This window comes from Mastigoproctus giganteus, chromosome 8 (assembly GCF_048544385.1).
Source record: "Mastigoproctus giganteus isolate SK-2022 chromosome 8, ASM4854438v1, whole genome shotgun sequence".
NCBI classification, from domain to species: domain Eukaryota; kingdom Metazoa; phylum Arthropoda; class Arachnida; order Uropygi; family Thelyphonidae; genus Mastigoproctus; species Mastigoproctus giganteus.
In genome coordinates this window covers 15,892,301-15,918,614 of record NC_143582.1, presented here as the reverse complement: position 1 = coordinate 15,918,614, position 26,314 = coordinate 15,892,301, and the positions used below count along the sequence as shown (strand labels likewise).

General features: G+C 37.1%; 1 protein-coding gene across 4 annotated transcripts in view; it reads left to right on the top strand.

The window, feature by feature from the left end:
• The window catches only part of LOC150081292 (splicing factor, proline- and glutamine-rich-like), a 288,175-nt gene that overhangs the window by 44,676 nt on the left and 217,185 nt on the right, over positions 1 to 26,314 (top strand). For all 4 annotated transcript variants that reach the window (XR_016547290.1, XR_016547292.1, XR_016547291.1 and 1 more), the window contains exon 5: positions 5,541 to 5,676. Coding sequence is in view for 1 of the 4 variants with exons in the window: in XM_090379613.1 (XP_090235739.1) it covers positions 5,541 to 5,676 (136 nt within the window). In the remaining 3 variants the exon portion in view is untranslated. The remainder of the gene's footprint in view (positions 1 to 5,540; positions 5,677 to 26,314) is intronic.

The following is a 26,314-nucleotide window of genomic DNA, read 5'->3' as shown; positions in this document are numbered from 1 at the left end:
GGATATCATTGCCTCGGGAGATTCCTTTTGATTGGAGAAGTGCCAACATATTGTCAATACATAAGGGTCGATCTGAGAGTAATGTCAGTAATTACAGAGGAGTTAGTCTGACTTCAGTGGCAGAGAAAATCTTAAAAGCAGTGATTAAGAATGCAATTCAGAGAGACATGTAGATTGAAATGGCATTCTGAAGAACACACAACATGGTTTGTTAAGAGAAAATCGTGTTTAACTAACCTGGTAAGCTATTTTGACACAGTTACTCATGAACTGGATATAAGGAACAATTTCGACTTAGTTTATTTGGATTTTAGCAAAGCTTTTGGCTCATTCCCTCATGAGAGTTTACTGTATAAGCTCGAACAGGGCAGGATTACTGGAAAGATTCTGAGATGGATTGCAAGGTGTCTGCAGAGCAGAAGCCAGAGGATAAATCAGTGGATACTCTTAAGATTGGTTCTTGTGCGACTATTGTTTCTGATTTTCATAAACGACATTGATGAAGGGATAAAGGGCATAATATCAAGAAGAATGGGTAAAAAAGTGGCAGCTATGTTTTTATGCAGCCAAACGCAAGGTCTTAACTTAAGGAATAGCAACCCCAAAATAAATTATACACTTGGTGGGATTTAATTAAAAACAATAGAGGAAGAAAGGGATCTGGGAGGCATGTTGTTGGTAAATATAAGGTTTTCTGAGAATCATGAACTAGCTAGGGAAAGCCCATAGTGTCTTATTGATGATTTGTTGAACAATATCCTTTAGAGATAGTGGAAATCATAATTCCACTGTATAAAGCAGTTGTAAGTCTGCATTTGGAATACTGTATCAAAGTATGGAGGCCTCATCTGAAAAAAGACATTGAACTTTTTGAAAGGGTCCAAAGATGGAGAGCTTGCATGGTGAGATTGGCAAAAGTATGATCATATTGAAGAAATACTGATTATGTTGGCTATAGTGCTTGGAAACCAGCTACCTTAGAAAAGGACCTGAGTGAGGTTTATAAGGCTGAGGAATTAGGAAAATGAAGGTAGAATTTTCACTATTATAAGGAATTCCAGAACTAGGGGCCATAAACTCAAATTACAGAGATAAAGGTTTAGACTAGATAGGAGGTTTTCTTTTAGCTAGTAAGTTTTTGATTACTGGAACAGGTTGCCTCCGCAGGTAGTTGAGGCTGTCAGAAGAAATTCAAGGGTGAACTGGATAGTTACCTACACGAGGAAGGAAGTGCATAATTATTTGTATTTGCTTTTTTATATATATATATATATATACAGGTGACCCCCACTTAACGCTGATAATTCGTTCCGGAAAAACAGAGCACTAAGTGAATCCGTGCTAAGCGAGCGCCGCGTTCCCATAAGGTAACATATATTTGTGAGTTGCGGTCGGTGCCATAGGATATTTCCTAATCAATAATAAACGGTAGTGAAAAGATGCACAAATGTTGATAAAAATAATTGATATTCAAATATTTGTACATATAAAATATTCTGCATTACATATGTATGTAATTATGTGGTAACTTACGTATCAAAATTAAACTTAAAATTCCAATTAAAATCATGAATTTAATTGATCAAATTGATTTAATTTAATTGATAAATTTAATCATGAAAAATGTGTCGATTTTGGGTTGAACTTTGGCCCTCTTCCAAATAAACTAAAAGGGGTATTAATTTTGAATTCCCCGCAGCGTTACCACCAAACAATAAAGTCAACCGATCCTTTGCCGCTTTGAAACCTGGCATTTTTTTTTTATTCTTTCAATATGAAACTTCTTTTAGGCATTCGTTTCCACAAAAGTCCCGCTTCATCTGTTAAAAACTTGTTGAGAAGTATAACACACAATACCCCTCTTCAATAATTTTAACAAGTTCTTTTTTGAAAGTTTCAGCTCCTTGATCTGCACTTGCGGCGTCTCCCTGGATTTTAAGTCTATTCAACCAGCTCTTACTAGTTTTAAATGGTTCCACATTTTTTTTTTTTTTTTTTTTTTTTTAGGCGAGTTTTCTTCAGATCATTATATTGGCTAATCTCTCTCTCTCTCTCTCTCTCTCTCTCTTTTTTTATAATATTTAACTTAACTGAATTCTGCATTGGATATTATCTTCAATAAAATTAGTTAAAAGTCTTTCCATTTCAATCCTAATAGCCGGCCTAGCCCTAGTTGCTTGCAGTGGAATAGCTATCTTTCCCGCTGCTAAAATTAATTCTTTATATTATAAAAAAAATTATATAAAAAAACTTATTTTTTTAAATAATTATTCTTACAGTTAAACTTGCAAGTCCTAAATTATGGCACACATCCGCTTGTCTTTGACCGGAATCGATTCGCTTCAAAATGTCTAATTTAATTTTCAAATTCAGTCTTTTTCTTACATTTATAGTCTTCGTACTGCGCCCAGACGTTGTTGCTTTTTCATTCTTATTGGCCATTATTAACTCTTCGAAAATGTAACTGCGTTGGTTGCATTAATTATGATACAATGTTCAAGTAAACTGTCTGTTACGCACAGTGTCTAATACTGTACTGAGTGATGACTAGACTTCGGATAAATGCATATAATGCAAATATTACAAGCAATATACTTGATAATTTTTTTAAAATGTTGATCTTGGAACTACGTAACAAGTCACTGTACTGCAATTAAATTAGCGTGCGAGAAAATTTTACTGAGCGTGGGAAAATTTCTCAAATTGGCATGGGAAACGTTTTAATGCCGTTTTGCTATTCATTTTCAAGCTATTGACTCCATCAAATGAAACGATTTCGTTAAATATGCCAAAAATGCAATCTGTAAAAGAGCGTTATAGTGATCTGTGACAGCGTTATAGTCAGATACGGGTTATAATATAAGAACAGCGTTATAGCGAATCAGTGTAAAGCGAACTGCGTTATAACGGGAGCCTGCTGTATACATATACACAGTTGTGACCCCCTATCTGCTGATTTGGTATCCGATGTTTCAGTTGCCCGCTGTTAACCACTGAAAAAAATGAAAAAACTTATCATTTACTACTCGCGTGTCCAATACGATGCTTTTCTTTATATTTTACGATGTTGATTTTAAACCGAATAGCTTCCCTTTATTTTTTAGAATGTTGCGTATTGTTTGGTGGTCACCAACATCATAACGGTTCTTTAGAGTTTTAACGGATGCACCGTTTTCTTATTTATTGTTATTTTTTTTTTTCCAGCTGATTCAGCAAAAGTTTGTTGCTTTCCTTGCACTATGCAGCTAGCTATTCTGGTCTGAACATTTTCCCCCATAATTTGAATTTATGGTTCCTAGTTTTAGTATTGTTTTTAATCATTAAAAATTTCATTTTAATATTCACCTCAGTAATAACACCACACATTGTGTTGTCTCATGTAGGTATCTCTTTGCCAATTCCAACAAGAGCATTGTGCTTTCTTTTCAAGAGGCTGTATGTCTTACTTTTCATTTTTCTGCATTAAGACATCTGTTTCTCTAATAAACATCCAGAAGTAGGGCAGTGGTATATTGGAATTTTGATGTTTTCCAAATTCATTGTGCTTCTTGGTGTACTTTTAGTGCTATTTCTAAAAATTAAAACTGGTTATCTGTCACATACAACTTTTTCACAAGCAGTTGTTACAAACTGTTTTTCTACTTCAGAAAAACAGTTGTTACAACAGTTTTTCTGAAGTAGGATCAATGACATTCCTGCAGCTATGAATTTTATTGGAAATTTTTATCAACCAACAGAGTGGAGCTATTTAATGACTCATTGTAGTAAAGCCTCAAAGGTATGCATCCATTCCTATAGCCCAGGGGTGGCCAATGAGTCGATTGCGGATTTAATTTCGGTCGATCACGACGAATTTTAAATATACAGTCATCCCTCGATTTGTGCACCTTGGGTAATGTAATTTTTGAGATGGTAGATCGCGGCACATTTTGAAGTAAAAAAGTAGATTGCATCACAAATTAAGTAGGCCACTCCTGCTATAGCCTATTCAGCACACTTAAAAGAAAACAACAAAACTAATGGGGAGAATCTTTTTGAAAAAATTCAGTACAAGGATCATGATTGAGTAGGGCAGTGTTTCCCAAACTGGGTTCCACAAAACGGACCCTCTGGAACTGGACAAATTATTTGTTCTATGTATAGCAAATTGATTATAAATAAAGTTATTATTATATATTTATATAAAATAAGAATGAAGTTGAGTTGTTTTAAACACACACAAATACACATATAGGAGTCTGCAAGCCTTTTGATTTTTGAAAGGGTCCACAGATCTCAGTTTGGAAACTGCTGGACTAGGATGTATGGAGATGTGTTAAAGTTATTGGTCTACTACTTGCCCAACAACCTGATTACACAAAAACTGCTTTTCTTTCTGTGCAAAGGTCGAACAAGAAGTGGACATTCTGAAAGAAAAGTGTGGCTCTCAAGACAGAATAATTCCAGATTCAAAGATGAGTGACTAGAAGGTCATAAAAAGTACTGTTACCTCCTCTGCATATAAAGTTAGTTTTAATGAAACAATTCATCGAAGCCCTGAATAAAGAAGGAAATTGTTTCAAGTATGTTTTCACTAAATTCCCATAATTTACATAAAAAAAAAAAAATCAAAGCAGGAATTTTCATAAGGCCTTGAATCTGTAAGCTGTAGCTAGATTCTGTATTTGAAGAATCCATGAACCAAACCGAAAGAGATGCTTGGACTGGCTTTAAAAATGTGTGCAATTTTTGGGAAACATTCCCAGATTACGAGACAATTGTGAATGACATATTGGAGTTCAGGAAACTAAATTGCAGTATGAGCGTTAAAGCTTGTACTCTCATTTCAGCTATTTCCCTGGAAATTTGGGTAGTTAAGAGCAGGGGGGGGGGAGATTTAATAGTACAAAATAAATAGGAGACAGTTACTAAGGAGAATGGAATTTTAATGTGATGACCAAGTAATGCTGATAAAAAAGCAGCGAACTGGCTGTCTGAGAAAGTCAAGAATGTATAAGAAATCGAGTTTGTGGCCACTTATACTTGACAGGAGGATGTAGCCTTTGATATTTCTGTTTTATGTATTCTTATTGGTATTATAAATCAAAGCACTTTCAATTTTTTTAATTATTATTTTTTTTATCTGTAAATAATTCTGATATGATAGACACATTCATTGATGTGCACAGGGTTTTCTATTTTCATTTTACTTGCTTACAGGTCTGAAGGGAGTTTTATTTAATATAAATGGATTTTTCACTATTGTGTTAAAAAAAATTAATAAAGATGGCTTCTAAAAGTGAATAATATTGAATTATTTCTTGCTGAATTTTAAAATTGCATACATAATCATTAGACCCTAGTACATAGAAGAGTAAAAATTCTTTGTACTACTGGTTATAGGGTATTGTGTACAAATATACTTTTTTGTGGGAGCTATCCCCGACAAATACAGGTTTCATTTAATGCAGAATTGTGAGGGATTCATCCCACATTAAGTGGAGTTATCTGTATATGGTATGGGCTTTGAAGGACAAGTTAGTAATGATATCTTGTTTCAGGCGTGAGGAAGAACGTCGACGTGAAGAACAGAGGAGGCAAGAAGAATTAATGTTACGTCAGCAACAAGAAGAGGTTCTGCGCAGACGTAGCGCTGAAGAATTACGACGCAGACAAGAAGATAGTCTTATGATGCAGGTATGCTCATAAACCATTGAAATGCTTGCAATTTTTATCTGTGTTCAGTATAAAATATCAATAAGTTTTCATTGCATATACATGGGGTTTTTGAAAAGTTTATATTCTACCATGATTTTAGTATTGGAAAATAAAATAAATGTGATCTCAAAATCAGTGTGCAAAACCTTTGATATTTGTTCATGGGGATAATTTTGCCTCATTTGTAGACCCAATACAGTCATCCCCCGATTTGCAAGGGAGTTACGTTCTGGAAAAACACCACGCAGTCCAAATCCACATAATGCAAAACATAGTTTATATGACACAATGTGGGTTCCATACCTGTACACAAAAAAAAAAAAAAAAAGCCTTCATTCAGTAAGAAAAAAATTAGAAAACGTCCATAAAATTAATCTTGCTAATACATAACTCTAGATTTTTAATCTAAATTCATTGCTTCTTCATTTTCCTGTGATAAACTTGCAACAGTATTTGGCACTTTTTGAAAAAAATTAGTTAAAATTGTTTGCTTAGAAGCATGCTGTTTTTCTCTATAGATTTCTTCATAAGGAACTAAAGCTAATGACAAAGTTCTGCAAAAATTTAAATTCCTCTCCAAATCAGACTCCATATCCAGAACTTCTTAGCTAAGCTGATTTGCAAGTCTTAAAAACTCACCTAGTCTCTTCACGGTCAAATTTGCATCACTAAAGGATGCTCACCTTTAGTGATGCTAATTGAGAGCAACGATGGTATTTCCATATTTTATTGTTGCAAACCTGTGTGAACTGTCTACTCTGTAAAGAATATTTTTATACAGTATTTATCTTTTGCTTTCACTACTGAAAGGAAAGTAGCAGCACCCCATGTATTGCTTGCTGTGCAGGAGGAAAAGCAGCTTGACTTTTCAGGTAAGGAAGGAGAATGTCTGCTGTACAGAGCTTATTCACTGCAGTGAGACAGAAATGGAAGGAATAGTCTACAACTTATAATTTAAATTTTTTTGCAAAGCTTTTATATCTATATTTTTTTTGTTTGTTTTTGTTTTTAGAGAAAAAGAAAAGAAAAATTTATTTTGTATAAATTCAATGTGAACTGCAAAGTTCATCTGTAGAAATTGAACTCTTATTGAAACAATCAAAACTTCATTTATTGTTCTGTCTAGGTTATAATAACAAAGATTAAATAACTGTAATTGTCCAGAACAGGGTTGTGAGATAGTTGATGTTTATGGCCAAATACAGAAATTATCTGTAAAACATTGCAGAACATGAAACAAAGTAAAATTCATTTAATAAATTCAATTAGAACAAAAATAACTCACCTCAAACAATCCTGTATATATACTGTATAATATTTACAAGAACATCATGTCTGCTGCTGCTTCTTCAATTTCATGTATAGTATTAGTACAGTCAGTCCTCGTATAGCATGATAGTTGTGTTCCTAGAAACCTTCGTGCAATATAAACAACATGCCCTATGGGAAAAATAGGGTTAGGTGCCGACCACCCAAGATTGAACACACATTTGTAACCAAAACATTACCAAACACAATAAATAATTGTAAGTAAGTATTTTATTACTACTATTCGTAATAAAATATTGCTAATGCTTTTACTTCTATCGTAAGCAAACTTGTTTTTTGTTTGATTTTATATCCAAACAGATGACAGCCATTCCATCTCTTCCAATTCTTTGTGTCTTGATCTAATGGATATTAATTACACTTTGAGTTGATCCTGCTATGAAAGTTGTTTTTATTTTCTCTGCATTCTTTCTAATTCTCGGCGTTGCCTCATTTAGGCCTGTAGCACGTGCAATATCACATGGCCTTTCATTTCGCTCAAAGCATTTCACAATTTCATATTTTTTCTCTATCGACAGAGGTGGACTGGCCATAAGCCTTACCGGGGAATCCCCGTTGGGCTGGAGGCTGGTGTGATTTTGGCCATAAACACTAGTATGAGGCCACTACAAATTTTCCCGGGTAAGAATTTTTGACCCAGTCCACCTCTGTTTATCGATATTGCTTTTCTTTTTTTCTCTGAATCTGTAGTGTCTTCACCAGGACGCTTCCTTTTCACACCTTTTAAGTATTTTACTCATTTTTAGTGAATAAAGCACAATTACAAAATGAGAAGGCACGCTTGATACACGTAAACAAAGCTGTGCGCGTGTAGCAACAATTACCAGTTGCGTTTCTGCTAGTGGAATCTGTTAGTAAGCTGGTAGTAAACTCGACCTAATTGCATTTGCGATAATGCCGATAGCTGAAATTGTGTGGGTTTTTACCTTATTATGGTGAAATGTGTTTCCTCTTCACTGATATAAAAAAAAAACATAAATACATTTTCAGAATCTTCTCTTCATTCCTATCGTGTTGCGTTCAGTTGGGGATGATTCCGCGTTCTACTGCCATTTCTTGTAAACACAAAGACGAATTGTGCATAAGCGAATTCGGTTCGTGTTATACACAATATCGATATCGTTCCCCTATTTATAAATTGTGTATGATCGAATTCGTGTACTGCAAATACGTGTTATATGAGGACTGATTGTATTAGTATTACTAATGGCCGCATGGTGCAAGAAAGCCTATGGCTTATGCTGCACCAGCCAAAAAAAAAAAAAAAAAAAAAAACCCAAATAAAACAATGATAAAACAAAAATAAAAAAAATAAAACAATAATTAATAAAAGAAAAGGAAATTAAGCCTATCATCCTATGTGCTTCCCTCACCCGAAGGTACTATCCAGATGACCTTTGAATTTCCCTAAACTGTCAGCCTCTACCATCCACGTAGGCAACTTATTCCAGTAATTTATAACTTGCTGGCTAAAATAAAACTTTGCTTTGAAGTAGTTGCAACAACGATTCTATTATTGTTGGTATAAAGTATATCTGATTTGAAATAATTTAACATTCTATCTGTAATATGCAGATCCTAGTAGCAGATGGAATTTTCGATAAGGTGTGCCCTGATTCTAATGATTGCATCTAGAAGATGAAGTTGCAATCTGTTTCTTTGGTTTGTTTTTACTGCAGTTACAAGAGAAAATATTCATTCAACAACAGCATGGCTTGCTGGAGTTACAAGACAGTTAAGTGCATATGCTTTCAATTGCTTAAAGTTTCAGTGGCGATAGATACCAAGCCACAATTTTATTGTATCTTTTGGAATTTCATTGTTTTCAAAAACATTTTCTGCTGTCCAGTCTGTTACAATAATTTTCCTATATTGCTCAATTTCATAGAAATTATCTGTTGCTAAATGTAACATAGGCAAATCTGAAAAATCCCCCTTTGACATTTGGCTTAATATTTTTTCAGGATTAAGCAATAAAAGAATTTTGAAAGCATTAGTTGCATCGCATAATCTAGATTGCAGTTGGCCAATAGCCTCAATAATGAATATGTGGCATCTTCTTTTAACCTCAAGAACTTTACCTTCTTTTCTAGCTCGTTGTATCTCCTTGAATTCATTTAGATGACTTTTAGCCGAGTGGGTAAAGTACCTGCCCGGCAACCCAAAGGTCGCGGGTTCGATTCCCGCCTCGGGCTTGGATCAAAGTACTGCAAAAACCTTGGGAGGTGCAATATGGCCACAGAAGCCGATGCGCCAACAACTACCCAATCAAAAAAAAAAAAAAAATCAAAGATGACTCAACGTCGTGCTTAAATTTGGCTGCATAGTCGATATTTTCAATGGCTTTTTTAGCATCAATATTGTAAATTCTATTGTAAAGAGTTTTTGTGAGTAACTAATTCATTAGACAGTTTATATGGATCAGTGTTAGATGACTGAAATATTGCATTAACAGATTCGAAATCTTTTACAATAGGCATAGCAAACAAAATATAGATAATTCATTTTATGATAAACATTTCCTTTAATGGTCCGGCTTTGTACTTTGTATCTGTTTGACCAGAATTTTCTGATACTGCAAAATAACCTTTCAGTTCTTGCCAGTTTAATAGAACATTGAACATTACCTTTCCTTTAATGAGTCATCTAGTTTTAGAAGCCTTCTGAAATGGTATTATTTACTGGATTAAATGTTTTAAATATAGATTTGTATTCTTCTCTACGTAAGTTACTATTTGAGAACCAAAGTGGAATCTCACTTGTGAGAAATCCAAGGTTGGATGGAAGTTTTTCAAATGCGTGTTGAATGCATAATGTCAAAGAATGACAAATGCACTTTATTTGCACACAGTTTGGTGCTACTTTGTTTATTTGTGCCTACACACTGAATTTTTAAGTCTGACCATAGAAGCAGCACTATCACTTGCAAATACTGTGCAATTTTCTAAATTCATATCATATTCATTCAATTTAATCTTTAATGCATCAAAAAAAGATTGATGTTGCCGATGATATGGGAATTAGTCCTAAAAACGCAGTTTTGATGGCTAGATCTTCAGAAAAAAACCTCACCACTATACACAAGTGCTTCTGAATTGCATTATCTGTTGATTCATCAATGAGCAGCATAAACTTCTTTCCTTTCAGAACTTATTCCCATACTAAATGTACCACATTTTTTATTATCTGCGAGCACTCAGTTTGATGCAATTTTATCCTTCTAAAAATGCTACTTTTTCCATGATCTTTTATAATCTCACACAAATGATCATAGCCATTACTGAACAATGACAAGTAACTGCTACTGCCAACTTAATTTCAGCCTGTTTGATATTTTCTTCAGATTCTGAATTTTTTTTAGTCACAAAAGATGCTAGAGTACTTTGATTCAAACCAGTAATGTTAGATTTGTTCTTAGAAGAAGCTTTGCTTCATGTTGAGCAAAATTAGAGTTTACTTTTCACTGTGCAACGACAGAGTTTACAGAAAGCATCCTCACTATTATTTGGTGCTTTCTGTAACCACGAATACTTCTTCCATTCTTCTTTGTACTTACAGTCACAATTGTATGAAGGCTACCACTGAGGCGCCTCCGTAGCCAGGTGGGAAGGAGCAGCAGTGAGTAGCACACGCTTCTTGATTAGACCGGGGTTCGAGCCCGTCACCACCAAATACGGAGGATGCGGAAAGGTCAGGAATGACCACCGCATGTTCACGGAGCAATATGGCCTTAGTTGCTAATGCTCCTAAAAAACAAACAACAAAACAACAACAAGGCTACCACTTTGGCATTTTTAAAAAGGGTTATCCAGAAGTTATAAAAAGCTTGCAGTGTGCATGTCAAGACAGTCACTGTGCCAATGATAAATCCAAACAAAGTGTGGCGCAGTGCTCTCTGCCAGTCTGTTTGTTTGACTGTTTCAACAAGTACTAGACTGGACTGCTGACAGTGGTAGCTTTTTTGGTTTGATATCATCCATGTATATCAGGTGAGAGAGGGTATATGGATTCTTCCTCCCTTTTTTTAGGGTATATCCGTACTTGCTGTTGTTGAGCATGGTGGACAATAGGTTGATTGCTAGATGGGACCACAGTCAGCTCATATCAGCACAGTACTGGGACTGTGTTAGTGTTTATTCCTGTAACCATGTTCCTGTCATCCCACTTTGATTTTAACAGATTTCTTAGTCTCTAATGGTATTTCTCAATTAGGCAGGCCTTGATCTCCTTGTGTTCTAACTGGTGAGCCCTTATCATCCCTAGATATTTGTAGGTTGTCTCCTTCTGTCATGGTTTCAATCCCTTCACTGGTTTTCAGCTGGTAGTTTTGTCCTTCTAGATGTCCTTGATGCAATCCATGGATCTTGCATTTGTCTAGGTCAAATTGCATCCCAATGTCAGTACTGAACTCTAGTGATCCAGAGTACCTGTTTGAGTTGATTCTCGATTGCCACATAGGGTTTGATATCCTCCATGTATGATTTTAACCAGGTGAGATTTTAATTTTAATCAGGTGAGAGGGGGTATATAGATTCTTCCTCCCTTCTTTTAGGGTATATCAGTACTTGCTGTTGTTGAGCATAGTGAACTGCGGGTTGAGTGATAGATGGGACTGAGGTCAGCACACCATACTGGGACTGTGTTAGTGTTTATTGCTGTAACCATGTTCCTGTCATTCCACTTTGATTTTAATATTTCTTAGTCTCTAATGGTATTTTTCAATCAGGCAGGCCTTGATCTCCTTGTGTTCTAACTGGTGAGCCCCTATCACCCCTAGATATTTGTGGGTGTCTCCTTCTGTCATGGTTTCAATCCCTTCACTGGTTTTCAGCTAGTAGTTTTGTCCTTCTAGATGTCCTTGATGCAATCCATGGATCTTGCATTTGTCTAGGTCAAATTGCATCCCGATGTCAGTAGTGAACTCTGGTGATCCAGAGTACCTGTTTGAGTTGATTCTCAGTTGCCACATAGGGTTTGATATCCACGTATATCAATCAGGTGAGAGGGGATATATAGATTCTTCCCTTCTTTTAGGGTATATCCGTACTTGCTGTTGTTGAGCATGGTGGACAGTGGGTTAAGTGTTAGATGGCACCACGGTCACCACAGATCAGCACAGTACTGGGACTGTGTTAGTGTTTATTGCTGTAACCGTGTTCCTGTCATTCCACTTTGATTTTAACAGGTTTCTTGGTCTCTAATGGTATTTTTCAATCAGGCAGGCCTTGATCTCCCTGTGTTCTAACTGGTGAGCCCTTATCATCCCTGGATATTTGAGGTGTCTTCTTCTGTCATGGCTTCAATCCCGTCACTGGTTTTCAGCTGGTAGTTTTGTCCTTCTAGAAGTCCTTGATGCAATCCATGGATCTTGCATTTGTCTAGGTCAAATTGCATCCCGATGTCAGTACCGAACTCTGCTGATCCAGAGTTCGGTACTGACATCGAGATGCAGTTTGACCTAGACAAATTGAGTTGATTCTCAGTTGCCACATAGAGTTTGATATCATCCACGTATATCAGTCAGATGAGAGAGTGTATATAGATTCTTCCTCCCTTCTTTTAGGGTATATCCATACTTGCTGTTGTTGAGCATGGTGGGCATGGGTTGAGTGCTAGATGGGACCACAATCAGCTCAGGGCATCTACCTAGAAGATTCCTCTTTTTTTTTTTTTTTTTTTTATGAAAACCCAAAACACAAGAGGTATTAGAACCTATAGTACTTAGTACCGTGCTTGATTTTGGAGGTTGAGAAGATGAAAGAAGATATTTCTTGACATTAGACTTGAACTTCTGTAGACTGTAATTTTCAGGAAATATGCATGAAGAATGGTTGTTCCAGAAAACTGCAGTTGAATGAATTAATGAGGAAGAGGAAAAGTTGGTTCTGTGAGTTTGAAGTTGAACGGTAAATGGATGTTGGCACGTTTGGACTGTTTTGAAAGCGAGAGTGGGAATTATAAAGCCAATTTGGAAAGAACAGTATCCATGAAAGTATCTGTAGAAAAGGCATGCAGCAGAAACAGTACGCCTATGAGACAGAGAATGGAGAGACTTTGTTAAAGAGCAGTCATTAATTAATCTAACTGCCCTCTTCTGATTGGAATCTAGAAACCTGAGAGAGGTTTTGGGGGCACTGCCCCAGATGTGGGAACAATATTCCATGGTAGGGCAGATTCGCGATTTGCACAGAGTGAACAACTGTTTGGAAGAAAAGCAACACCAAGAGCGAAAGAGAAAACCAAGTTTTTTAGATGCAGAGGAAGCATTATTTGTAATGTACTTGTGCTAAACGAGATTAGAAGTCAGGGTAATCCCCAAAAGAGAAGATATCATTTTGCCTAGAAATCGGAGTGCCACCAAAGATAAGCATAGGAGCAGAAGAATCCTTTTTGCGAGATAGAAGACAAGACTGAGGTTCAGAAGGATTGAAATCAACTAAGTTGTCTTTGCCCCACTGTAGATCGGCATTTAAGGAATTGGTAGCGGATATTCGAGAAGTTGAAGCTGATTGAGCAGGGAAGGTTTCTCAAAATGGAAAGTGGAATGCAATGTGCTATCATCAGCAAAACTACGGATAGGATTTCCATTCGGTGGAAGAAGGTCATTAATATACAAGAGGAAAAGAGTGGTGGAAAGACTTGAACCTTGAGAGATGGGGAGACACCAGCATTAGTGGAGAAGTTAGAAGACAGAGAGCCATCTACCATCGCCTTCAGTGAGCTATCAGAGAGAACACTGGATTTGGCAAACCATAAGATTGAAGCTTGTTTAGAAGAACTTTATGCCAAACACGATCAAAAGTCTTTGAGAAGCCAAGAGCAACTGCTTGTGTTTCACCGAACTTTTCCATCGAATTTGTCCATAAATGGTAATATAAGCCAGAATATCACCAGTGGATTAACACTAACAGAATACATACTGGCGATTGTTGATCAGACGGAAGGTTTCTAGGTAGTTTAAGAGTTGGCGGTTAATTGATTTCTCAATTACTTTAGAAAGAGTAGAAGTAATTGCAATGGGACGATAATTGGATGGGAGGGATTTGTCACCCTTTTTAGGAACTGGCTGGATATGAGCAGATTTCCAAGCAGAAGGAAAAACACCTTTGGAATAAGAAAGTGAAAAAAAGGCTGCGAAGAAGGAGTACAATTGGAGAAATACCACCAGGACCTGGAGCTTTCTTAGCATCAAGATTCATCAAAATCCTTTTGACGGAAGACCACAGGAGACATTGAATGGAGCATGTTGGGAATGGTGGGAGGTGTTTTACCAAGATGAGTTGGAAGAAAAATGGGATGCTAGCAGATCAGCTTTATCCTTGGCTGAAGTGAGAACAGAACCATCTGGTTTTGACAGAGGTGGGAGCAGAGATGGACAAAAGTTGCGGCCAATAGCTTTGGCAAGAGACCAGAATGCTCGGCTACCATTAGGACAAGAAACAAGTTTTATACTCTTAGCCTGTTCAAAATCTAGTTTGGACTGATTAATAACTGCTTTACAGTTGTTGCAAGCTTTGGTGTCGGCAGAAAATGAAACTGAAGAATTGGAAACAAGCCAATTACTATATGCAACGTTCTTCTCTAGAACAGCCTTAACACATTTATTGGAAAACCAAGGTTTAGTTAAAGGACGAGATTTTAAAGTGGAGTGGAATAAAGGATTCCATTTCTATAAGAATAATTTCACTGACACGATCTGAGAAAACATTTACATCAGAAGTTTTTAAACAGTAATCCGACCAAGGAAAAGAAAAGAAATCTTGCAGGTCATCCCGTTTTGCATTCTTGTAATGTCAAACAATACGAGGTTGGGAATAGCCATGAGATAAAGGCTCCATTGGAGAAGAGACAGTCACCAAATTGTGATCTGAGGTGCCTAAAGGACCACTCACTTCGACCTTAGAAGGGTTGTTTGTGAGAAAAAGATCAAGCGTATTGGCTGTATGGTTAGGATTGTCCAGGATTCTTGTAGGTAAATGAACAATCTGTGCAAGGTCATTAGTAACTGCAAAAGCCTCAGCATCTCGACCAGCTGGGTTGGTGTGACTAGAAAAATGGAAGCCAGCTGGAGTTGTGAACATTAAAATCACCAAAGAAAATTACCTCACTGTTAGGAAAGTTGGACTGGAGAAAGTCAAGTCGCAAAGAGAGGAAGTCAAAGAGCTCCAAGTGTTTGTGGAGTTGGGAGAACAGTAGAGAAAACAAACGAATTTGACACAATGAGGTAGAGAGATTTTAAGCCAGAGAAGATCGAAAAGAGATTTCCTGTTACCAAGTCAAGACAGGGAATATCAGAACAGACGTATGCACAAGTACCACCTTTGAGGCAAATGGAATCATACAGTGAATAATTTGAGCAACTGAAATGAGTAATAGTTGAATCAACCGATAACTGAGATTCTGTCAGAATCTCAGTTATCAGAATCAGGTGTTTGGCAGACTGCAAGTGGAAATGGACATTGTTGAGATTAGAATTAAGACCACTTATATTTGTGGAATGAAGTAGGAAGTGTTTGGGAGTGTATTCAATAGTAAGAAATAGTGGGGGGGGGGACATGCTGTATGACGTAATGAAATTTTGGCATATGGCATACACATGGTAAGAAAATACCCTGCTTCTTGACATAGCATGGCCTCGACAATGCATACACACTACTCGGACTTCCCCCAGTCACTGTCTGGCAGAGTAGATGTAGCAAGATTATACACGAGCTGATCCGGAAGCCTCCTAAAGAGTTACGAATAAGTTCAGTCCGGTGTACAAACTATCGATCGGCCTGCGAACACCGTTTTAGAGCTGTATCCTAGAAATGTAAGGAAGATTGGTTCTTGCTACAATGTTCATCTTAACCTCAAAAGTCATCAGTCATACTGCATGATGGAAGAGATGGGAAAGGGTTGACCAGAACTTAGCTCTGGAGACTAAACATGGGTTCAACCACTTGAAACCTCCAGTAAGCAAAGTGGTGGAATTTCACCAGTTAATGAGAGTCATCTACCACCTAATACTGCCTGGTAACACAGAGGGGCGGCATTCCTCCATGTGGTTTGGGCATCTCACCTTGACCCCTGCTTACGTTGGTTCATACCTGAGTGGTCACCCACAGTGTGCTTGTGCATGGAGGTTATACCCAGGATTACTAACATCCTGCCGACCGGGCTAGCCGTGTGGTTAAAGTGCCTGCCTGGCAACCCAAAGATCGCGGGTTCGAATCCCGCCTCTGGTTTGGATCAAAGCTCTGCAAAAACCTTGGGAGGTGCACTATGGCCACAGAAGCCGATGCACCAACAACTACAAAAAAAAAAAAAAAAAAAAACACACCTAACATCCCACCATTGTGAAGGTGCAAGCAGAGGATTTGGCTGTCCGGACTTCGCCGAAATCGGGCCCACTTGACTGAATGTCATCCAAATATCAGTTCCATCAGCATTTTAGACTTTCCAGGTAGCAAGTACAGCTTTTCTGGCCTATTGAGAGAATCTGTGACAACCTCAAGGACCAACCAGACTAATCCCCATCTTCTGATGAGGATTGGTCTGGTTGTGATTTTCTTGACCTTGATGGTGGTCCTATATTTTGCTATGGTTGCTTGAAGGCCTTGCAGTAGTTAATGTAGGCTGTGTACAGGTGGCAGTGCTTCTTGTAGAGCTTACTCTCTAACTGCAGCATCAATGGTCAGTTGCTCCTTGCACCCTTTGCTCATCTGCTTACATCCCTTCCGCTGCATGGCTATGAAGTTCTGGCTCTCCAAGTGGCCTGATATCTTTGTTATGCATCTGATCTGGAATTTGTACGTCGTTGGGAAACAGGTAATTGGTCTGTACTATGCTGGGTTTGCGGTGTCTTTGTCCTTAGCTTTCAGGACGGTGATTGCTTAAACCAGACTCTGGTAATGTGTTGGGGTGCCTGTGTATGGATCTGAACTTCTTGTACCAGTTGTGGATGGTATCTATTCTTGGGGTTTGCCAGTTGTAGAGCGTCCTGATAGACTGTACATCTTTCTCCTGAATCTCCCTTCTGTCATCTCTTGTTATCCTTGGTTTTCTTTCATTCTAGATCTATCCAGTGGGCATGGCTCTTATTGCTAAATTTTATGCTCCACAGGTTTCCCCAGAACTCGAGTCCCTTCTGTTGCAGGGGTCCATTGCCTTCTCATCTTGTCCGATTTTCCTGTAGCAGGTTTTGTGGTTTTCATTGAATATTTTGTTGTCTGTTTTCCTCTGGGCCTCTCTGTAATGGTGAGGTCTCTTGTTTTGCTTTTGTTGAGGATATTCTTTGATCCTCTGATTATAGTTCTCGTGTATGCTGTGGATGTAGGGTTTCTTGAGGATGGTCTTCACTTTTCTAATCAACTTCTTACTTCTGTTACCCTTTTGTACTGTGGGTCAATTGACCTATCTTCTCTGTAGTCTTTTTTCCCAAGCTGGTAATTACTAGTGTTTGCATTTTGTGCTATGTTGGTCTCTGGTTTCTTGTCTATTCCTGTTGGCGGCTGCTATAGCAGCACAATAAATGGTTGTGCAGATAGTGTTTAGTGTTACTTCCTTCTTGTTGAGGTAATGCGATGTCATTCGCCGATTGAGGTGGTCTGTGACTTGCCACAGGATTCTCTTTGGTTTTTGCTTCTGTATGGTATGGGTCTTTGTTGTGTCCATACCCTCGAATATTGCCAGTGCTTTCCAACCTTTTTCTAATTCGGATATCGCGACCTCATCTGTTTTCACTTCAGCTACTCATTGTTGTCTTGTACTTGGTGTTCTTCCAATTCTGGTTCGGTTGTGTCTGTATTTGTTGTTCTTTGTAGTTGGTTACACATTCTTCATGTTTTTTTTTCCAGGATTGTAGGGGCTATCAGGTTCATTTTTGATAATGGTCTGGCTCTGGTCTGCTATTTGTTGTTTGGTTACCTTGAACAGTCAGTAGCCATTCCAACCACTCTGTATAGTTTCGTCCTGTGTATTGTCATGTTTGTCTCTAGCTTCATTATTTTGTGGTATGCTTTCATGTTGAACATATTCATTTTGATGTTCCACTTCATGCATTGACTTCTTTCTTCCTTCCTTCGTGGTTGATCACTAGCGCAGGAAGCACTTCCATTTGGTTGGGCTGGGTGATTTTGCCCTGCACTTGTGTGGTAGCTGTACGGGAGACAGTACCACATGCTCACTGTTGTCTGCGGGAGAAGCTCTCCGACTTTCGAACCAGTCCCTTTGCCTAATGCCTGAACAGGAGTAATTTTATACTGTGCCACACTATGTAGTATTTTAAATATTTCTACTTCTCACCTTCATCCAACTATGGTGGTGGACCTGTTTAGCTTTGGCTTTTGCCTCCAGTGGTGGGTGGTAATTATTGCGAGCAACACCAGATATTATAATAATTTTGAGTATATGAACTGCTCTGATAGATTGGTTTCTTCACTTGTTCAATGAAGTTGGGATTTAATCTTATTGCAAACTGGAGAACTTTTATAAATGTCTGCGTTTTGATGCTGCAGCTAGCCATTCTAAGGTGCAGTTATAGAATTTCTCCCTTAGGACATTGTCTGTTTTTTATTCACAAAAGAGGAAAGCAGTATAGACACAACCACTACTTTACAGAAGTTAAGGGATGCAGCTGCTACCTACTCTTCTCAGCTGTATGTAGGTAATGAATGTTATCATTCTGTTTGATGCTTGGACATAAATTGCTGTCATTATGAATGGAATTAATTTCATTTCTAATAAATATTAATATGTGTATGTACATGGGTGTGTGCATAACTTTTGAACCTTCTCAGGAAAGTAGTTCTGTTTTACAATGCAAATTTTGAGCAACTGACATGACAAAGACAACACTAAATCTAAACTTTATACAGGTTGATTATCACTAATCCGGTTCCACCACTAATTCGGACATAATTTCTAATTTCCTGGGTCGGCGCACCAACCTGCCACTATTGTTTTGGTGGCGTTGGTTGTAGCATCAGATGTTGGTGCGAACTTGTAAACACTGGCAAGTAATTCCCACTTGTTTTTCTGCATTTATTATTATAACCTGCTCACATTTAGCCCCAGCCATTGTTCCAATGCATAAAGGAAGTGCCTTTCGTGGTGTATTTTAAGCGCAAACACTGTACATTGTCCATAACAGATAAAGTTGAACTTCTGAAAAAACTCGACAGCGGTGTGTCTGTGAGAAGTTTAACTCTGCTTAGTTGTAAATTACGGCAGTTTCTCTCAGTTCCTCTTATCTTAGCAATTTTCTTTTAGCCATTCCTTTTTAGATTTTTTTTTTTTTTACAGCTTATACTTATACAGCACACTTATACAAACTTGCAGAAAGACACAACACAATATGATGGATTATACAGCACGCTAACAACTTGTTTTCACAAAATCTTGTCTTATTGCGATGTTTGAGTTTATTTTATCTTAATTAGTTTTATTGCAGCACTCGGCACGTGTGCAATAAACTAATCACAAATGACCTTCATATGTATGAAGGTCATTTGTGATTACGTAATAGCATCACACGTATGTGACTGACACGGCTTCTCAAGAAATAAAGTAACCAACATATGTGGCCATGTTGGCCACATATATGCGACATAAAAAAATACTTTTTTATTTTTATATATTTTAAATGAAAAAACGACAACACTGACATTACAATATTTATTTTAGAATTACTAATCAAATTATTTCCTAAATATTTTTTGGCCCCTGGGGAATTTTTTTCTTAAACTAGCTTGGCAGTCAACATGTTAAAGATAGGAGGTGGTTAGCTGTTGGGTAAAATTTGTGCGCTAAAATAACCACCGGTGATCTGGCAAACTCACTAATACGGCACCCCACAGTCCCAACCCTGCCGGATTAGTGATGGTCGACCCATATATATGAATTCAGCACACAAAGTACAGTTGTTTTGAAGAAAACCTTGTCAATTAAAATCAGTTTTTTTTAAATTAAATTGTTATAAGAAAAGGTCCTGATTGGACTATTGAGACAAGCCCCACCCTTCTTCCTCAAACAATGAAAGTTAAGTTGGTGAAGGCATGAGCTCAAGTTCTTTCATTTCAATGAAAGTGCAACCACTTGCCTTCACCAACTTAACTTTTATTGTTTGAGGAAGAAGGGTGAGACAAGTCCATTACATCACACTGTAATGGACATCAAATTGTGATGTTATGTATGGTGGGATCATCATTTGCCTTTAGATAAGTCTCCTGCAAGCAAAAGCAAACTGTGGCTCGTGCTATTGCAGGAGGATCAGGATCTTTTCTTATATAGGCATTTTAGGCATTTGGAATTACTCAGGCAAGTGTTGCAAGGTATGAAGTGACCGAACAAATCATCAATGCCAGGAAAAGAAGACCCAAAAGACATGCAAGTATTACTGTGTAATAAAGATAGGTAGCCCCGATCCAGAGTGTGTTTGCCAGGTGCAACAATTGATAATGTTACTAACAGGTTGTCAGATTTTAAGGGAGGTAAACAGAGAATTATTATTTGTGTGGAGACTAACGATATTAAACATACATACATGACCTGACGATCTGTTGGATAAATGTAGGACTATATTAAAAAAAGTCACGAGTAGGTCAGAATGTGTATATGTCCGAAATTCTGCCCAAACACAATAACAGGGATTATATGCTGAAAGCCTTTTGGGTTAACTGGAGCCCTGAGGAAACCTGCAAGGCTCTAGTGGGTGAATTAATCAGTTTGGCCTGCATTGGTAGGTAGAAAGAATTTATTTTGTAGAGTTGGAACAGAGGTGGTGCAGGGATTTTTGGCAGTATTGTCGAGGGTATACCATAAGGGTTCAGGTAAACTGATAGTTGGGAGAAGGGTAATTTAGATCCGTGTTTATCTGACGATATCAGTCAAAGTAATGCTTGCATTCACCTTATGAATTATTGTTTGTTGCCTCAACAGCTGATGTTTATAAGATGTTCTGAGGGTAACATGTTTCAAATGAGGGAGAAAATAAAGCTTGGGATACAAGCTTTATTTTCTCCAAATAAAAAAAAAACCTAAATAACTTCAAGGAGTGTGTCAATTGTAAACTATAGAAGATTACTTAGTCTCAACTGTGTACAGTAGGGGTCCCCAACCTGTGCCATGCAGGCCGGATCTGGCCCGCCAGATGATTTCATCCGCCTCATCGAAATTTATTCTATAGAAATCTTTTTTGGTTGCTACATGTCGTATATAAGGATATTTTTAATCAAAATATAATGTAAATGCATCTAAATATAATTTTGCAACTCTGTGCGCTTCCACTTGGGCAGCAGTGTTTCTTGCGATGTCGGAAATCCAAATAGTGCAAGTGCCCAAGGCTATTGGTTTATAGCCTTGAGTATTTCCGGCAAACATGGGCGTTGTCAAAAATTGAAATAGTAAAGTTAAAATAAGCGACTGTTAAAATGATTGCTAAACACTAATCTAAATATTAATCTAATAAGTATTAGTGAAAGAATTGTATGCAATGCATTCTTTGCAGTTTGCAATGTAAAGATGAGTACATGTATTAATCTTTCTCCTGGTCAGCTGTTCTCATTCAGACCGTAGTTGTCGGGCTGCTGCACCGATTATCATGTGCAACAATTTATTAGCAATTTATATAAATGCGTATTATTTTTTAATTTTATTTAACTTTGAATTTTTAATTTTAATTTTAGCGAATCAAGATGTCAAGGAAATTAAAAAATTGATTCCGAATGTCGTGTTTTCAATGAACTTTGGTCAATTAATTATTTTTTTTTATAAGGGACAATAACCGATGTACCTGCCTTATATGTAAGGAAGCAGTTTCTGTGTTGAAAGAATATAATTCGAAACGGCATTATATGTCAAAACATGCCTCAACTTAACGATAAACTTCAAGGAGAGTTGCGAAACAAGAAATTACAAGAGCTGAGCTTTGATTTCAAGAGGCAACAACAGATGACATTATTATTATTAGCCATATGGTGCAAGGAAGCCAGCCGACCGGGCTAGATGGGTGGGCAAAATGTCTGCCTGGCAACCCAAAGGTTGTGGGTTCGAATCCCACCTTGGGCTTGGATCAAAGTACTGCAAAAACCTCGGGAGATGCATTATGGCCACAGAAGCCGATGCGCCAACAACTACCAAAAAAAAAAAAAAAAAAAAAAAGCAAGGAAGCCTGAGGCTTATGCTGCACCAGCCAAAAGGGGAAAAGAAAAAAAAAAAAAAATTCTGAATTATCCTGAGAGAGAGAGAACAAGAATCAGAAGTAGAAGGGAATCACCAAGAAAGAGAAGAATGATGATATCCAGCTCAGGACCATGGGTGTGCCAAGCCCATACTCAGTTGTGAGACATGTTTCGCTAATCAGAATTTAAATTTAATTAGAGCTAGTTTGTGAGCATCTCAAATCATTGCTGAAGAAGGGAGGGCTTTTAATGATGGCGAGTTTGTGAAACGAGTGTGCCTATCAGTTTCAGAAGAAATATGCCCTGATCAAGTTAAGCACTTTGTTGCTATTAGTTTATCAGCGTCAACTTTAGCAAGAATAATCGAAGACTTGTCTACTAATGTTAAAGATCAGCCGAAACAAAAAGTTACAGATTTTATAAATTTTTCGATTGCAACCAATGAAAGTGAAGATATTACCAACATAGCACAGTTACTCATTTACATGCATGGTATAAATCAAAATTTTGAAGTCACAGAAGAACTGGCTACACTTAAAAGCTTGAAGAATAGAACCTCTGGTGAAAACATCTTTTATAGCATATCAAAAGTGTTTGAAGACCTGCAGCTTGATTGGGAATTGTTGACAGCAATTATGACCGATGGTGCAGAGAATATGGTTGGAAAAAATATTGGTTTCATCAGACGTGTTAATAAATATATTGATTACAAAAACATCGAAAGACCTATGCGATTTCATTGTGTTATTCACCAGCAATCATTGTGCAGTAAATTTTTGTCTTTGAACTCAATCATGTCGACTATAATTAGTATTGTGAATTTTATATGCAAAAATGGCTTGAACAAATTCAGTTCAAATTTTCTTGGAAGAAATCGAAAGCGAATATGGCGATTTGTTGTATCATATGGAGGTACGATGGTTGAGTTGCGGTAATGTGTTAAAAAGATTTTTTCAACAGAGAACCGAAATAGACATATTCATGAACGAAAAATTAAAACCATTCCCAGAACTAACAGACTCAAAATGGTTATGGGAACTTGCATTTTTAACAGATATTTGTGAACATTTGAATACATTGAATAAAAAACTCCAAAGTTGGGGATCTACTTGTAAATGACTTGTTCTACAATATTAAAGCGTTTCAGGCAAAATTAGAATTATTTAAAAATTAAATTGAACAAAATAATTTTTCCCATTTTTTGTGTTGTAAAAGTTTATATAATAATATGCCCAATTATGATTTTTCTACCGACAATTTTGTCCGAAATCTTGAATTATTGATGGAAGAATTTGTTGATCGATTTGTTGATTTCGAAAACAATAGAAAATTATTTACATTATTTCAGAATCCATTTGATGTAAATGTTTCACAAATAGATAAAGATCTATAATTAGACATCATAGATCTTCAAAGTAACGATAACCTGAAAACATTATTGAAAAATGAAACATTAATTAACTTTTATAAAACTTTGACAAAAAATGAATTTCCAGAATTAAAAAAATTAGCAAGAAGAATAATTTCTATTTTTGGTAGCACTTACCTATGTGAACAAACATTCAAAAATGAAATATATAAAATCCAAACATCGATCAAGAATGACAGATGAACATTTGCAAGACTTTTTAAGATTGGGAACTTCTACTATTAAACCTAACATTTCAATTATTGCTGAATCAAAACAACTACAAACATCTCATTGATTTGCTATTTCTGTAATATCAAATGTGATTATAATAATAAAAAATTGTGATTTTTGATATGACTATGGCTTTATTTACATTAAATATCCCTTTATAATTTTTTATAGTTTTTCTATCTTGTACATCCCATTTGACCTGGTGAAGTCACTAAAATTGCATTTTTGGTTTAGCGTTTTTAGTCATCAAAATTGTGCCGACTCCGGCCTGCCATTTGTTATGAATTTTCTAACGGATATTTAAAATGGCTGAATTTGAACTCCTGGTTAGGATAACTAATGCTGATATGATAGAGCTAAAGAAACATGGTGCCACCTGGAAATTGGTGATGACGAGTTCCACTACGGTATATATAATACATTTAGGAAAGATATAAGGGTTGGAGGGGTCATGCTTATCAAAAGCAGTGCGAAAAGAGCTTTTGCTGAGTCTAAAGCTATGTCTGCTAGCATAGAATCTGTGTGATGTGAGTTAGTTGGAAACAAAGGAACAATGAGAGTGGGAGTAATCTATAGAACAGAAAATTGTGAAGAATATGATGAGAGTCATATTCTTCACAATGGGTGACTTTAATCTGTTCCAGATTGATTGGAATAGGTAGGAGGGAAACTCACCATGGGGAACAACTTTTTAAAATAAACTAGGTGAGAATATTCTTGTCCTCATCATTACTAATGAATCAGATGACATCTCAGGGCTCAGATGGTATCACAGGAATCATTGTTAGGAAGTGATCATGCAATTGTTAGTTGGAAGATGAAGAAACAGGTTGCAATAGTTAAAGGCATGTGTTTTAACTTCAAAAGCAGGAACTTTGACATTTAAGGCACTATATGGCATCTGTGAAATGGGCAGATTGCTGAGGGATGGTGAATAAATTTGTATTATGGAATACTTTTAAAGCAAAAATTACAGAAGCCATGAACACATACATACCTTTAAGAAAATATTGCAGGAGGATGCTGAAATGGATAACTGCAGAACTGGCCGCTCAAATAGAGCAGAAAATGATAGCATGGGACAGTTATAGAGCAATGAAAAGTACTGAAGCCTACAACAGGTACAAGTTGATCTGTAATAGTACCACAAATAAGGCCAGGCAGGCAAAGGCTGCATATGAGAAAGCATTGGCTAAGAAGCAAAGAAGGAATTTTTTACATGTGAATACAACAAAGAAGAAAGCTAATCAGATCGGATCCTTGTGCACTGGGCGTGGGAAAGTCTTAGATAACCCAGCTGATATTGCAATGAATTGAATAGATACTTTGTATCAGTCTTTACTGATGAATGACCCTTCATGCTGAGAAGAGGCTGTGTGAGTGGGGTTTGAGTCATATGAAATTAGTGATTTTTTAATTGCAGATGATTGTTTGTTACACAAACTTTTGAGCATAAAGGCAGGTAAGGCTACTGGGGTTGATGGCATAAACCCTGTAGTTTTGAAGCAAAGCATGAGGGAGTACATTGAACCATCGAGGTTAATTATGATTGCATGTTTGGACTTCGGGGATTCCTTTGGGTTGGAGAAGTGCCAGTGTACAACAATACATAAAAGCAGTTCTAAGAGTGACATTGGTTAGTCTGACTTTAGTGGTGGAAAAATCATAGATGCAATGGAGGGGTATTTAGAATGATATGGCGGTCTGAGAGGACACACAACATTCCTTTGTTAAGGATAAATCATGTTTAACTAACTTAGTAGGCTATTTTGGCACAGTTACCCATAAACAATTTTGACCGTTTATTTGGAATTTATCAAAGCATTTGACTCTGTTCCTCATGAGAGGTTACTGTATAAGCTTTGAATAGGTTGGGATTACTGGTAAGATTCTAAGATGGTTATTGGGTGACTGCAAGGCAGAGGGTTGTGATTAATGGATATTCTTCAGGTTGGTGTAATGTCAAGATTGGGATTCCGCAAGGATCGGTTATTGGACTACTCTGGTTTCTCGTTTTCATAAATGACATTGATGAAGGGATAGAAGGCTTGATGTCAAAATTTTCAGATGACATAAAGATTGGCAGAGTCATTAATGATCATTGCCAAGAAAGATTGGCAGAGTCATTAATGATTATTGCCAAGCAGTGCTCCTTTCAGGATGGGCGCCTCCGTAGCCAGGTGGGAAGGAGCAGCAGCACGTAGCACACGCTTGATTAGACCGGGGTTCGAGCCCGTCACCACCAAATATGGAGGGTGCGGAAAGGTTGGGGAATGACAACCGCATATCCCAAAGTAATGTGGCCTTAGTTGCTAATGCTCCTAAAAACCAAATAACTAACTAACTTTCAGGATGACTTGAACAGACCTCAAAGATGGTCAGAGAAGTGGCAGCTATGTTTTAATGCTGCTAAATGCAAGGTCTTACACTTGGAGAATTAAAAAAAAAAAAAAAAAAGGTAAACTGCAGCCATTATCAAACCACT